Here is a 14,869-nt window from a genome sequence, read left to right as displayed (position 1 = left end):
TTGTTCTCCTTATCTGACCAGCACATAAACCAAAGTTGTTTACCACTTTTCACACACATGTGCGTCTATTATTTATGTGTTTGTATGGTATACACACGCACACGCGCACACACACATACAAAACAAACACACGCACATATGTGTTTCACGCTGTACAACCTAGTTACTATTTGAAGATAATATCACATATGAGGTGTACAAAAAAGTATTGCTTTGTATGTACGTAAGAGCATTGTGAAGATGTTTGAAGAGGAATAAGTTCATTTGTCAAGTATGTGTGTTGTACTGTTTAATATATAATCTATTAACTACTGCTACATCTATGATTACACAGTACAAAATCGGCCTTTAAGCATATTTCAAATGCATGAAAGTTAACAAAACCAACAAACAACTCAAAATAACACAAATAAAACTATTAAAAAATTAAAAAACTAACGTTTATAGCGACATCTCCAGCTTCATTTACGTTGTAAAATAATTCACGATTGTCATCCGTATTGAAAGTTGGATCGCAATGATAAGATATGACGAAATCGTCCTTTTTAACGGAGAGCTGACCGTTAATGAGAATGTGGAATGGTAGCATCAATGGAGGGTGGTCGTTTTCGCAGCAGTTTGATGTGAGGATGTTATCGTTTGTGTTGATGCGACTGTTGTTGTTGTTTGTGTTGTAGGAGTTGTTTATAATGTTGATGTTGTTTTTGTTGCTGTTGTTGTTGTTGCTGTCGTAGATTTTAATTTTATGGCTAAGATGCTGCTTTTCATATTGTCTACTTTTGAAATTGTTGTTGTCCATTTTCTTAATTTTTGAAATTTTTTCTGATTTTTTGATAACTTTCATCTCACTTTTTTCAAACGACTCTCTTTCCAACTTGCCAGCATCATCATCGTCTTCATCATGCCTATCGACACTAACATCATTATAAACCAAATGATGATGTTGATTGTGATGACGACTATGAAGAGGATTCGACATGGAATTGAAATTCGCGAAATGCTTCAAGTCAGGTGTGCGACATACAAGCGAGTACATTAATTTGTCGTCCTCTTCATCACCATCATCTTCATCCTCATCATCTTTATCCTCATCATCTTCATCTTCTTCTTTATTGTCTTCGTTATTTACATTAAAATGATTATTGTCATTATTGCCATATTCAATTTCGTTATACTCTTTACCTCTAGCTTCTTCGGAGTATAAACTGTCCTCACCTTTCTCAGTCTGATCACCAACACCAACATCATCATCTTCTTCTTCTTCCTCATCCTCATTGTCTTCACTATCATCATTATTTCCAAGTTTATTAACACCCCCATCGTCATCATCTTCATGGCTACCACTGGCACTTTCATTGTAGTCGTCGTCATCGTCGTCAGCAACAAGCAGGCACTCCTAAGAATTAATTTCATTTTATTTTAATTTTTATTTATTATTATTAATATTATAAATATTATTAATATCATTATTATTATTATTATCATTACAGCAAATAATTAATGAAAATAATAGCAATCCTTCGTTATGGTTAAAGAGTTAATAATGTGAAGATCACTGACCCCAGGGACCTCTACTTTATGGTAGTGTACCAGGAGCACGGAAGATTGCATGGCACGTAACCTCTGACCTTTGAACTTTATCGTCTGACCTCCGCTTTTATATTTTCGGTTGTAGGTAGGTAGTTAGAGGTTAGTTGAAAAGGATTGTTAGTTAATGGCGTTTTTAATGGAATATTGAAAATGTATTTTTGTCTGAAATGAATAAAAAATACTTAAAAAAGGACTGTATCTTTATTGTAATTTTTTTAAAGATATCAATAAAAGTCATAGAATAAAAAAAATGGTTTTGGATTTTAGGTATATATTAATAGTAGAGCTAAACGTATGCTAGGGTTTAAGCTATAAACTGGAGCCGTGAACAAATAGACAAATAACTTATATCGCTTACAAACAAAAAGATACAATAATTAAAATAAAAATACATCCACCCGGTTTTATCAAACAGTTCCATTTTAAATCGCATACAAGCGTGTCTGACTAAATGAATAACAAAATATGAACACACACTCACTCACACATTTAAACGGACATACATAGACACACACACACACACACACACGAACAAACACACACACACACACACAGGTAATTTATCATGTTAACCTCCAGATACTCTTTCTTCCAGCAACCCAGGAAAGATTCGGATCATCATATATCCTCATCTTCATCACCATCTTCTTTGACGTCATCTTCATTCCTTCACTCACTCTTATTCCGTCTATCATTACACTCATTTTGTATGTCGCTAGGTATGGCTCCTCACCATCACCACCACCACCATCATCATCTTGCTCATCCTCATAATTGTTGTTATAATGATTATTATTATTATTATTAACATAAATAATATCTTTGGTGACGTAGGTGCTTACGTCATTAACTTTCTCATTATTGTCGTTATTATTAGGGTTGAACTGTTTTGTGACGTCATCCTTATCAGTACCACTGCTGCCCCCTATCATATCCGGTCCTGCAAACGTGTTTAATTAAGTATCTTGATATATTGTAATATATCTTTATAATTCAATTATATATTTTACCTAAGTATGTGTGCGTGTAGTTTGTTTGTGTGCGCGTGTGTGTGCGCGTGTATGAATGCGTATATGTGCGTGTGTATGTTCAAGCGCATATGTGTGTGTGTGTGTATAAGCTGTAGTTTATGTGTATTTATTGATACAAACATATGAGATCCTTAAAATACAAATCAAAGATTCAAAAATACCAAACAATGATATTAAAAAAAAACAAAAACAAAGACATAAAAAAACAAGACAGACATACCAGACAAGGTAATAAATAAACACCAGCCCATACAAAAATAAGGAGAACAAAATGACGTATCAGCGTAGAGCACGGAGTGCGATGGGTAAACAAACGAAGTATGTATACAAAAAAAAAACAAACCCTCGTGACAGAAAATGATGCATATCACGTGATCCCGCTGACGTGTTTTTATTGGACAATAACACTTCAAATTTGTGACGTCATCGTCGTAATAATCGACATTGTCACTATCATCGATATAATCTTTTGTATCCATTAAATTCTCTCCATCATCGTCTTCGTCATCATTCTCATTAACGGTGTTTGTTTTCTTTTGAAATAAACTTTTTGTCTTATTTATTATCTTTGTTTTTACCATGGTGACAACTGCTTCCGCCCCTGAATCAAGATAGCTGCCGACAAATGTGACCAGGCTGCCTCCTGATTTGTAGGATGAACTGGGGTGCATGTCCGTGATGGTGGGGGACTGAAGGGCGGTGATGATGATGACGATGGTTGTGATGACGATGGCTGTGACGATGATGGTGATGCTGATGTCGATAGTGCGATGATGTTAGAATGATGAGACAATGGTCGCAAGATTATGGTGAATATTTAATGGTGATGGCGATGAGCATAATGAAGAAGATGATTACGGAACGAGATGACGACAAAACGATCGGATGGTGTTGATGATGAAGATGACGAGACAAGATGACGAAACGAAACGAAATGATGACGAGGAAGATAAGGATAACAAAAATACTGAATAACACTGTTGGTGGAGATTGATATGCTAATAAAGTGAGCAGTCTCATTATTTCACTAGCGGCCATGCGCTCAATCACTTACCGCTAATTGGTCATTTCATTTTCAAGTCACGTGATATATTAATTTCGATTAATTTACTATTTTTATATTTCGCATTTAGTTATTTTTGAATGTTTTACTATTCATTATTTTATTATTAATTATTATTACATCTCCATCCACACCATCATCATCATTCTCCTCATCATCATCATCATCGATTTCATCATCATCATCATCATCATCATTTTTAATAAAATCATCATCATCATCACCCTCATCATCACTAACCACAAAAGCAACTGATCCGCCATGATAGACGACTTCGCTGCCATCAGCAAACATCACCTTTACTTCATTTTTTGATTCCGTCACTTCATCATCTTCTTCCTTATCTTCATCACCTTCCTCCTCCTTCTTCTCATCATCATCATCATCATCTTCATCTTCGTCCTCACCATCATTATCATCAACATCTCCACTTCTACTACTACTACTACTACTATAACCACTTTGAATGATGCTAAGCGTGCTCATACCAACAAATGTTTTTTGATTAACATTACCAAAAATACTATATTTATTGCTATTTAGACTACTACTACTATTGCTGCTGCTGCTGCTACTACTACTACTACTACTACTACTACTACTACTACTACTACTGCTACTACTGTTACTACTCTTGTTGTCATTATGATTACCAACAAGCAATGCCGACGATGATGATGATGGTGATGACGTCGGCGATGATGATAATGATGATGATGGTGGTTGTGGTGGTGATGTTGAGCAGATGTTTGATTGATGGCACACAGGTTCGTCCAGAAATTTGCACACAATTCTGTGAGTTGATGTTGAATGGTGGTGTGGTGTGGTTGGCTGGTTGGTGTTTGGTGGTTCTAAAGTTGCGGATTTTATGTATCGGTCTATTTTTATCCAATCATTCATTCATTTACTCATTCATTATTTTATTCATTCATTCATGCATTCATGCATTCATTCATTCTATCGTTCGTTCGTTCGTCCGTCCGTCCGTCCGTCTATTCGTTCGTTCGTTCGTTCGCTCGCTCGCTCGTTCATTCATTCATTCATTAATTCATTCATTCACTCACTCACTCACTCACTCACTCACTCACTCACTCACTCACTCACTCACTCACTCACTCACTCACTCACTCACTCACTCACTCACTCACTCACTCATTCATTCATTCATTCATTCAATTAATCAGTTTATGAAAGTAGACGCACAAAATGGACAAACAATCGTTTGTCCTGAAGCACTAAAGAGTCTTTTAAAGAAAATTGTTAAACGACAATATATTATGTTTGTTATGCACACAACAAACACTCACACCCACACACACTCACACACACACACACAAACACGCACACACACATATATATATATATATACATTTTTTTTCTTGGAAGCAGTATTGTATGAATTCTACCGAATTGTTGGCATTAATCAATTTAAAGTCTGTCTTGACTTTTCCTTACTATAATTTTCTGGATATTGTTCAATTTATTGAAAATAGAATTATTATCCAAGTTCATCATGAAAATTTAATAAAACTGCTGTTGTCCATGTTCATCATTCATCATACTAGAAAATTCTAGTATGGAAAATTGAAAAGACAGACTTTAAATTGATTAATACCAACAATTCGGTAGAATTCAGACAACACTATACACACATACACACACACACACCACACACACACACACATACACACCACATACACACACATACACACACAGACACACACACATATACATATTTATATATATAACACACATTTATATATATATATATACATATATAATTTATATATATATATATGCATATATATATAAACAAAAGCTTGATTTGTTGATTTGAATAAATTGAACAAAAATAAATATTGAAGGAAAAATTGTTCCGCGCTACAATATATAAATGCATGACCGAGAAACCTCTGGCAAGTGATTGTTTACTTTAATGGAAGGTTACAGATTTTATTTTCCCACGTCACATCCGTTTTTAAATAACATGTTATCATCAAGGTCAGTGACATCATAGTCATCACCCTCCTACTCCTCCCTCTTCTCATCATCCCTACCATCACCACCACCATCGTCGTCGTCGTCGTCATCATTTCGTTGGTACATGAAAACAGGTTGTACAAGAACTGCGAAAACGTGCATAAACATCGCTGATACTTTTGGAAGCCTGAATATTCTTGGGGAGCGCTTCACTTCTAGATTTGTTTTCGCCTAAATCCAATTGTTGTTGTGGATGTTAAGTGGAAAATATTCCATTTGAGTGCAACCGAACTTGGCGGTTCTTTTTCAGTTTTAATTTAATTTTATTGCGTTTTTACGACATGTTTTTAGACACTTGAAATTTGTTAATTTTTGAGGGAGTTCATCTCGTTTTTCCGAAGCTAATTTGATAACTCTGACGTCTGGCGTCATTTCAGATGAAAGTTTCTCGGCATCTCGCTGCAGTTGCGTTGTTGATGGAAGGCATTCATTAAATTATAACAATAACTACCGCCATAACTTAATATCTTGAAAATTAATTTCAATTTTGGCTTCACCAATGGCATTGACCATCACCTAATTGCCTCATCAATCAATTTGAAAAAAAGAATAAAGTGGGAGAAGAAGAAGAAGGGAGAGAGAAAAGAGAGAGAAGAAAGATAGAAAAAAAGAAAGAGAGACAAAAAGTGCATGAATGAAAGAAAGGAGAGAGAAAGAGAAAAAAGGGGTGGAAGAAGTGGTGAACCTTACATGAGTGTGGTGAAATAATGAAGATGCATTTGAGTCGTGCTGACAGTTGAAGATCAATCATCCATCTAATCCAATAATGAATCATACGTCATGGTCCTTCAAACTCCACGCCATTCAGGCCATTTTGTGTTGTTTCATTAATAAACGGACTAATCAATTTGCCGATCAATCAATCATTTACTCATTTTTTTATTCAATCTACAATTCACTCATTTATTCATTCATTTATTTATTCAATCAACCATTCACTAAAAGTTGTAACAATAGCAGGCAACGTTCTTTCTGCAAATCAGATTTAGTCAACCAATTATTCTACAAAAGTTTAAACTTACATCTCGCATCAAACCTTCAATTACACCATACAAGCTAACCGATTTTTTTTTTTGATTTTTAATTAATTAAAAAAAATATTAATCCATCAATAATTTCCTTAATTAATATACGTATACGAATAAGAATAATAATAATAACAACAACAACAACAATAATAATAATAATAACATTAAAATATATAAAAATAAAACGAAGCTGAACCCACCTGATAGATGGCAGAACGTGAGACACGTGACACTGCCTGCCTCCAATCATCACTCTCATTTTATCACCATCTCCCAGATTTTCGACGTCAATCGTGAATTTCGTACGAGCGCCGATGGGGGCCGACAATGGCGACACCTGCCGATTAGTTGAATCTTTTGTTAGTGGAAGGGTGGATGGAAGTTTTTTGCCGCCGTTTATAATGTTTGTGGAAAAATTTTTAGTCTTTGGTAAATTGCTGAGGTTGTTTTTATGGTTGGTTGAATTTTTATCAAAATGAGGTTTGTAATGATGTGTTTTGTTTTTGTAAAATGAAGCACTCTATTTAAATTTTCTTGTTGAAATCATACATATGACAAACTAATCGTTCAATCAATCAACCAGCCAGCCAACAAATCAACTAACCAACCGACCAATCACCAGCCAACTGAAAAGCCAACCAACTAACCGACTAACCAATCAACCAACCAGCCAGCCAACCGACCGATATAATAGAAGGCTTTCCACATGATCCACCATTATCGCCAGTTAAAAATCCTATGCCGTTTTCAATATTGTAATTATCATTAATTTCAATGTCTTTATTGCTATTGAAATTATAGTTATTCTTATTGTTGTTTATGTTATTTTTCAGTAACATGACGTCATCTTTCCGTCCATCAATCGCATTAAGGGCACTATCGCCGAATGATTTTTGTTCTATTGATGTTTGGAAATCATTAGGTTTTATAAGGGTAACATCTTGGTTGATGTTATCATTATCATAATCAGCATCGTTGTCGTTATCATCATCAGCACTGTCACCATCATCATCATCATTAACGTCGTCATCATCAACATCATTGTCGGAAAGGTCGTTGTTGTTGTTGCCATTGGTTGCATTATGACTCATGAGACAATGTTGCAAAGACGTACACATGTTGAGGCTCGTACACCAGCCACATTTGAAGGCTCTGTGGAGAACGTAGCGACATCTGCCACACGTCGTGGCCATCGTAGTGCAGTTGTACACGAGACCTGCGTGCGAAAATATGTGTGATGATGATGGGTGTCAGCTATTAGCAGGCGATGTTATTCATTCGCGGTTTAACAGATCTGCCATTTTTCTGAATGTATTTATAATTGGTGTAGTTAACATGTACGGTACACTGGTACACACACACCACACACACACACACACACACACACACACACACACACACACACACACACACACCGAACACACACACTAAAGTACACGTTAATTTTGTTATTTTGTTTAAGTTATTTCTTAAAATCATTTCCAACCTAAGCAAGTTTAAAAATGATGAAAGATTAATGAAGAAAATGTTGTTGCTTTAAGACTCTCCGGACATAAATTAGGAACGTTGTCCAATGCTGCAGCAAAGAACATGTACAGACATTTGTTTGTTTGCTCAAAAACAATTTTTGCCAAAAATTTTTCTCACAAATAGACACTTGTAAAAAATGAAAAAATGGTTATAATTTTTAATTAAGGAAAGTTCAATTTATTTTTCAAACAAAAGCAAAAAACCTGAACCATACAAACAAACAAACACAATCCAAAACAGACAAACCCAAACAAACACGCCAACCAACCAACAAACAAAAACATATAATTACAAACACTTAATCACATTCAAAAAACCAGCCTTCCAATTTTACGGCAAACAATCGGCCATGGACAATTTTCGAACGTGGAGATAATTGAGCAAGAAAAAAGAAATTACTCATGCATGCATGCACGCAATTATTCCTTTCCTAATAATAATTCACGCCATTCATTTCATGGATGCATTTAATTGCGTTGTTAGCATCTCTCGGAAGCTGAAATTTTAGTTTTCCTTTGGAAAGGCAGACAACCTAGTTTTTTCCAATGCTGGATTTTTTTTTAACAGAATTTCCAATTTCGTCAATTTCGTTACTATTTACGATATTGTTCCAATAATGCGTACGTACGTTTGTCAGAAAAAAGTTTGTATTTAGTCTTCAAAGAGAGCGCCGAGATCCTTTGATGCCCAATTTCCGGACAGTTCCTATAGATTCTTTCCATCTTCCTACAGAATCGTTATCAAACCATGGTGCAGCATTTGTCTGTTTACGATATTCACTCGCACAGGCACTAAATAGTCAGAAATTCGTTTTATTTCACTACTCAACTGATCAACGTCATCAGTTTGGCATTTATTCGCCACAGAAGAATTTGCCAGTGCTTCAACAAAACATCTTTCATTCAAGGCCTTCCAAGATCGGACACAAGCTTTCAACAACATTGGGCAAACTTGAGTCATCGTTACTCTCACACTTACATAATTGTGATCTTAGTGCACTGAATACGGATCAATCTTCGTATCAAGAATTGGAAAATCATGTAAAGAAATCACTAGATCTAACGTACATCCAGATACATGTATGTATATTTGTATGTATGCACGTGTGTGTGTTTTGGACTGTATGTGTATATGTGCGTGTGTGTGCGTGCTTTTTTTATTAATATGCTTATATGAATACCATTGACTGTGAAAAAGCACTAGGCGAACATAACCACTAGCAATTTTACTTCTAACATCAAACTTTTAGCCAACTTTAAATTGAATGTTTAAATTGCCTAGATTTACTAAAACTAACCCATCTTATTTTATTGATTATACTTTTTACCGGAACCGAGAGCATTATGACGTTACATATGTGATATATTTTAATTGGCGTAACGTAATAGCTACAAATTTCTTTAGAAAAACCTAAAAAATGTATTATGTTTACATTTAAATTTATTTTGTTTACCTCATTTTATTTAGGTTTTTCGTTTTTAATATGACGTTTGAAATTGTTGGTAAACAACTAAATCAAAATGGTAGTTTTGTACTTGAGTGTTTGAATGAAATATAGATTTCATTAATGTTTGAATAAAATATAGGTTTCAAAAATAAATTTTATTAATTTAACTTTTATTTCATTAGTTTTATGGTAAAATATTCGAACAAAATAGACAAAATAGATGGAATAAGAAAATAATGACCTTGTGACGTGCTTAGATCATCCAGGATATGATGATCTCGAGTATATTTGAAGTCATCCAAGTTTGTGTTGTGTATGTTGTAGTTTTTGTTGTGTATGTTGTGTATGTTGTTGTTTATGTTGTGTATGTTGTTGTTTATGTTGTTGTGTATGTTGTTGTTTATGTTGTTGTGTATGTTGTTGTGTATGTTGTTGTTTATATGCCTGTTTACGTCGTTTTTATAAATAAAATTATTATCAACGTTGATAATATCATCATTGTTGTTGTTATTATTGTAACCATTATTGATATCGTTTAGCGTAAAAATGAGGCTATGGTTAGTACTGAGGATTTCATTTGTGGTTCTGTTGTTAGAGTCGTTGGTGACGTCATTTGTGACGCCATTGGATACCCTGTTGTGTTTGTGGTAGATGCGGTAGTTAAATCTGTTCTTCTTTGTAAATTTTTCGCCATGTTTGAGCCCTGCGACCTTGGTTTCCCCGCCATAATTCGATCGTTTCCATGCCAACAGAATAGGAATGTGCATGGTGGGATGAGAGTGGCTGGAATAGCTAAACTGGAACGTGCATTTGTTAAAGTCAGTCGTATTGTATATTTTCTGGTTAATATATTTTCTCAATGCACCAGCAACAGACAGACATAGTGTACGCAAATACACGTGAATCAAAGCATCACACACATCGTATGTGATAGGCGGAGATCACTCTGCCTGCAAATGAATTCAGTCAATGAAGTCTTCACTGAAGTTTTGGTTTTTTTTTAATTCATTTTTTAGTAATTAATCAATTTTAATTAAATAAACTGTTCGAGAATGTTTCTATGTGCAGATAACTTTTTGCAGTTAGTTATTTTTAAATTAATTATTTGCTGGACGTAATTATTAATAGATAATAAAAAGCTTTCTTAGATGACCAAATAAAAAATGAACTCACGATGACGGCCTGGCAAGTTGCGACTGTTTTTGTACGGTCATCATCATCGTTCATTTCAACAGCACCAATTTCTTCGTCACCATTGTTACGATGACGATCGCGATGTTGGTGATGATTGTGATGAAGATGATGGCGATGGTGATGATGATGATAGTCGCCTACATCTTCTTGACCAACATCACTGGCGTCATCCATCGTTGCGTCCACTTCTATTATTTTGTTCGCCAGTACGTACAAGCACTTGAAATCTTTTTGGAATGGCTACGGAAGTTGAAATAGTGATGAATAAATCAAAATTGTTTCAACTGGTTTACTTCTTATATCATGCTATTATTTACGTTATGCATATGAACGATGGCATGGCGTAGTGGTAAAGTGCCCGTCTGCCAGTGGCTGCGTTCAAATGCGTGAAGATCCCTCGCTTGTTGAGTGAATGCATTGTTCCAGCGGAGTACCCATGCGACGAAAGTTGATACATCTATCGTCTTCACGCTTCGAACTGTGCACAGCGTAAAGTTTTTCATTTTACGCTATTGTTTTGTATTATCATCGTGATGACCTTTCGGGAGTTTAAGTTTAAAGTTCAGTATTGTACTAACAACAATAACAAACAGGGTAAACAAAAACGTAAGTAAAATCGGAAACGACAACGACAATAAATACATTACGGTGGCCACATAAATTCGAACGTAATCAACGTCAACAACTGCGTCGAAGCGCAAATTACGTCAGTTACGAAGTAAATTGACGCACGTCATAAATCTCTGACGTCATCGATAGCAATTTGATGACGTCACAGGTGACGATTTTGATGATATAATTGGTGAAACACGTTGGGGACAATGTCTGCCATTGCCCCGTCACCACTCACCACTTCAAAAAAAATTTCGACGATTTCAATAAATTTTTTTTGACGCATAAAAACACTGGCAGCGGTTTTAATGATGGGCTGCATTATAAACATTACCAAACATCATAGAGCTAACATCAACAGCATCAATAAACATTTTAAAAGTATCAAAAACAGTTTTACAACGTAAGTCAAAAGAAAACTCTGTTAACACAATTTACAACGTAGTTATTACGAACAACCTGGTGATTTATGATTTGAAATCTCGCTTGGAAGTTCATTCCCGCCAGAACTAACACGTGGTTCGTTCGAGAAGCTGCGTTAATTGCTGCCGAGACAAAATTTGGAACGCTGCCAACGCTGATGTTGTTGATGGCTTTCTTGGTATCGCTGATGTCGTTAGCGATGTGGATTTTGTGACTGTGGATGTCAGCGCCACCCATCACGTCTTCCATGTTGACGTTGTTGGAGTTGAGAAGTTTAACGTAAGGACACTTGGATAGTAAGTTCTTTTCGTTCATCTGAATAATAGTGTTTTCATTTGCGATGATGATGTTTTATTTTTATGTCTCTGCAAAAAATAGAGGAAAAAATTCCTCACAGATGGGTTAAAAGCTAAAAAAAACATCTACATAGTATTTAAAGTCTCGTGCACTGTAAGACAATTCAACAGTGTCCCACGTGCGTTTCTAATGGGATCAAACAGGATGGGATTAATTTATTATAGTGGGATTCTGAGAAGCCCTAATTAGATTGAGTGCCCTAAAAATCAATGTTATCATCGTAAACGTCGCCATAATCCTGGCATTCATTCGCTTTTATATCCATGCATGCAAGTAAGAGAGAGCTGTCAAGTGTGTGTGTGTGTGTGCGTGCGTTTGTGTGTGAGTAAGTGAATGTGTCTTGTCTGGTTGTTCATTTTTTAGACATGTTTGACTGTGTGTCTTTCGTGTCTGATTTTCTGTTTTTAGGAGCGTTTCGTTTGATTTTTCATTATTGTATTTGCAGCGAGCATTTCCGCATTAGAATCTGAGCTTGTAAATTTGTTTTTAAGACGTGTTTGAATTTGTTGTTACACATACGCTACAGGCATACACGCACGCACACATGGATATGTATTTTTACATACACGCAATGATATATATATATATATACGTATATTGTATATACGTATGATATAAAAATTATGAATTTATGAGTCAGCGTATATGAACGCGAGTAACATTTGATTTTCATACGTATAAATTTGCCAAAGCATAATTCAAAAAAGAAACAATTTTACATCTTAACTGATAAAAATCAGATGCAGTTGCGTTATTTCGCGGACGTGTTTACGTAATCCTTGTGCGTGTGCGCGTGTGTGTATGTGTGTTTGTGTGCGTGTATGTGCTTGTGTGTGCGTGCGTGTGTGTGTATTGTACGAACTACGATGCTATGAATGTTGGTGCAATCATAAAATGTGATTAGGTGTAATAAATAATTCAAGAGAGACTTCAGATTGTAAAGTAATTATTTTACTTTTAATATTCTACTCAACTATGTAGCGATGAAAAAGCCGTAAAGAAAGAATATTAGCATAGAAGGGTAGAGCGCTTAAACGCAGCAACCTGCAATTAGTGGCTGTCCATACAATTTGATTTAGACAATAAATGTCAAATTTAAGGTGAGGTCCAACGTTCAATTAATCTTTTAATTCCATTCTGGAGAAGAAATTCTTGATGTGAGGATGTTGATCGTGTAGAGTTAAATAGCAATCCTTGCTAGATGCCTACCTAGTCCCGTTAGCTTTGGAATCATTTATTAAAGAATACAGTCACACATATTGTCAATAACACATTGAGAAACAAATATTGAACTGTGACACCGTCCAAACAGTGGCTAACATTGAATGATACGAGTGGACGAGCCAGTTCTGTGGACGAACCAGTTCTGTGAACGAACAGTCGAGCAGCAAATGTTCACAAAATGTTGAAACTCTTCATGGGAAAAGTTAGCAGGAATGTTAACAACAAGCAATTAACGTAGACGGTTGAACAGCAAATGCTTCTTGATGAACGTTAACTGTATGTTGAAAAACAAAAAGAGGAACAAACAATATTGGAGCCCAATTGTTGACCATCAAATGTTAAATTGCAAGTGTTCAGCAATAATTTACAGCCAACTGACGCCAAGTGAAGTTGTTGGAAAAAGTTTGCAATGCTTGCCAAACTTAGTTTTAGCAAATGAAAGTATTTTAGCAACTTTTATTAAAAATTTTCAAGAAAAAAATAACAAAGTGAATAATTTAGCAAACAAAAACTGGCCACTTAAATTTTTTTCACTTCTAGCAGAAATAATTTTTAATACATATTCCTAAATGCCAAATTTCTGAATGAATTTTTGCAAATCAAATAAACTCGCTGTATAGAATGTTTATATTCACATTGTTCAAATCACTCATCACAAAACTCCAATTAAAAGAATTAAGTGAGGTTAAAAATGAAGCAATATTGAATAATAAAAACAGGAAATAGTTATGGAGGTCAAAGCTTACGAACAAAATGCTAATAAAAGTAAAATTTTTTATTCTAAATTACACATATATATGACTGAGAAATACCAAAAATCTATGTGTATGTGTGTTAAAGAGTATTCCGTGTGTGTGTTTTTTGTACCTCAGAAGATTGTGAATCCAACGCATAGAGACTAACTTGTAAAATGTTAAGATATAACAACCAACATCTATGTGAAGCGTGCGTACATGCGTTAGTGTAAGAGTTCCATTGGTTCTCAATTCCCAAAGTAACTAACATAATAATGATAATTAAATTTAAAATGGGCTGATGAAAATAGCCATTTTTGATCATTTCAGAGTTTGCTAATGTTTGGAAAAACGAAGAAAAAATTATATCAGCGTGAAAGTATCCTGAAGTGGACAAATTGACGAAAAAAATGACAAGATGAAAAAAATAATAAAAATCTAATAGAGAAAGCTGAAAACACAGCTGATGGAATAAAAGAATTGTGGTATAAAGAAGAAAATGAAAAAATATACACAAATAAAAGAATGATAGAATGAAGGAATGATGAAGGGACATCTTGTTTTATGTGCAAAACCTCCGGGGAACCTTTTCATTA

General features: G+C 34.9%; 1 protein-coding gene across 1 annotated transcript; it reads right to left on the bottom strand.

Moving 5' to 3' along the window:
• Positions 1-418: 418 nt before the first annotated feature.
• On the bottom strand, positions 419-1,611 carry HELRODRAFT_166283 (hypothetical protein; the record flags this gene model as incomplete). The annotated part of the gene is made up of 2 exons (XM_009033247.1): positions 419-1,396; positions 1,561-1,611. 2 exons carry the CDS (start codon positions 1,609-1,611, stop codon positions 419-421), a joined length of 1,029 nt encoding a protein of 342 aa, XP_009031495.1.
• Between the last annotated feature and the right edge of the window lie 13,258 nt (positions 1,612-14,869).

Source organism: Helobdella robusta (genome assembly GCF_000326865.2).
Source record: "Helobdella robusta unplaced genomic scaffold HELROscaffold_9, whole genome shotgun sequence".
NCBI lineage: Eukaryota > Metazoa > Annelida > Clitellata > Rhynchobdellida > Glossiphoniidae > Helobdella > Helobdella robusta.
Note: the sequence above shows the minus strand (reverse complement) of the source record. Positions and strands in the feature narration are given on the sequence as shown.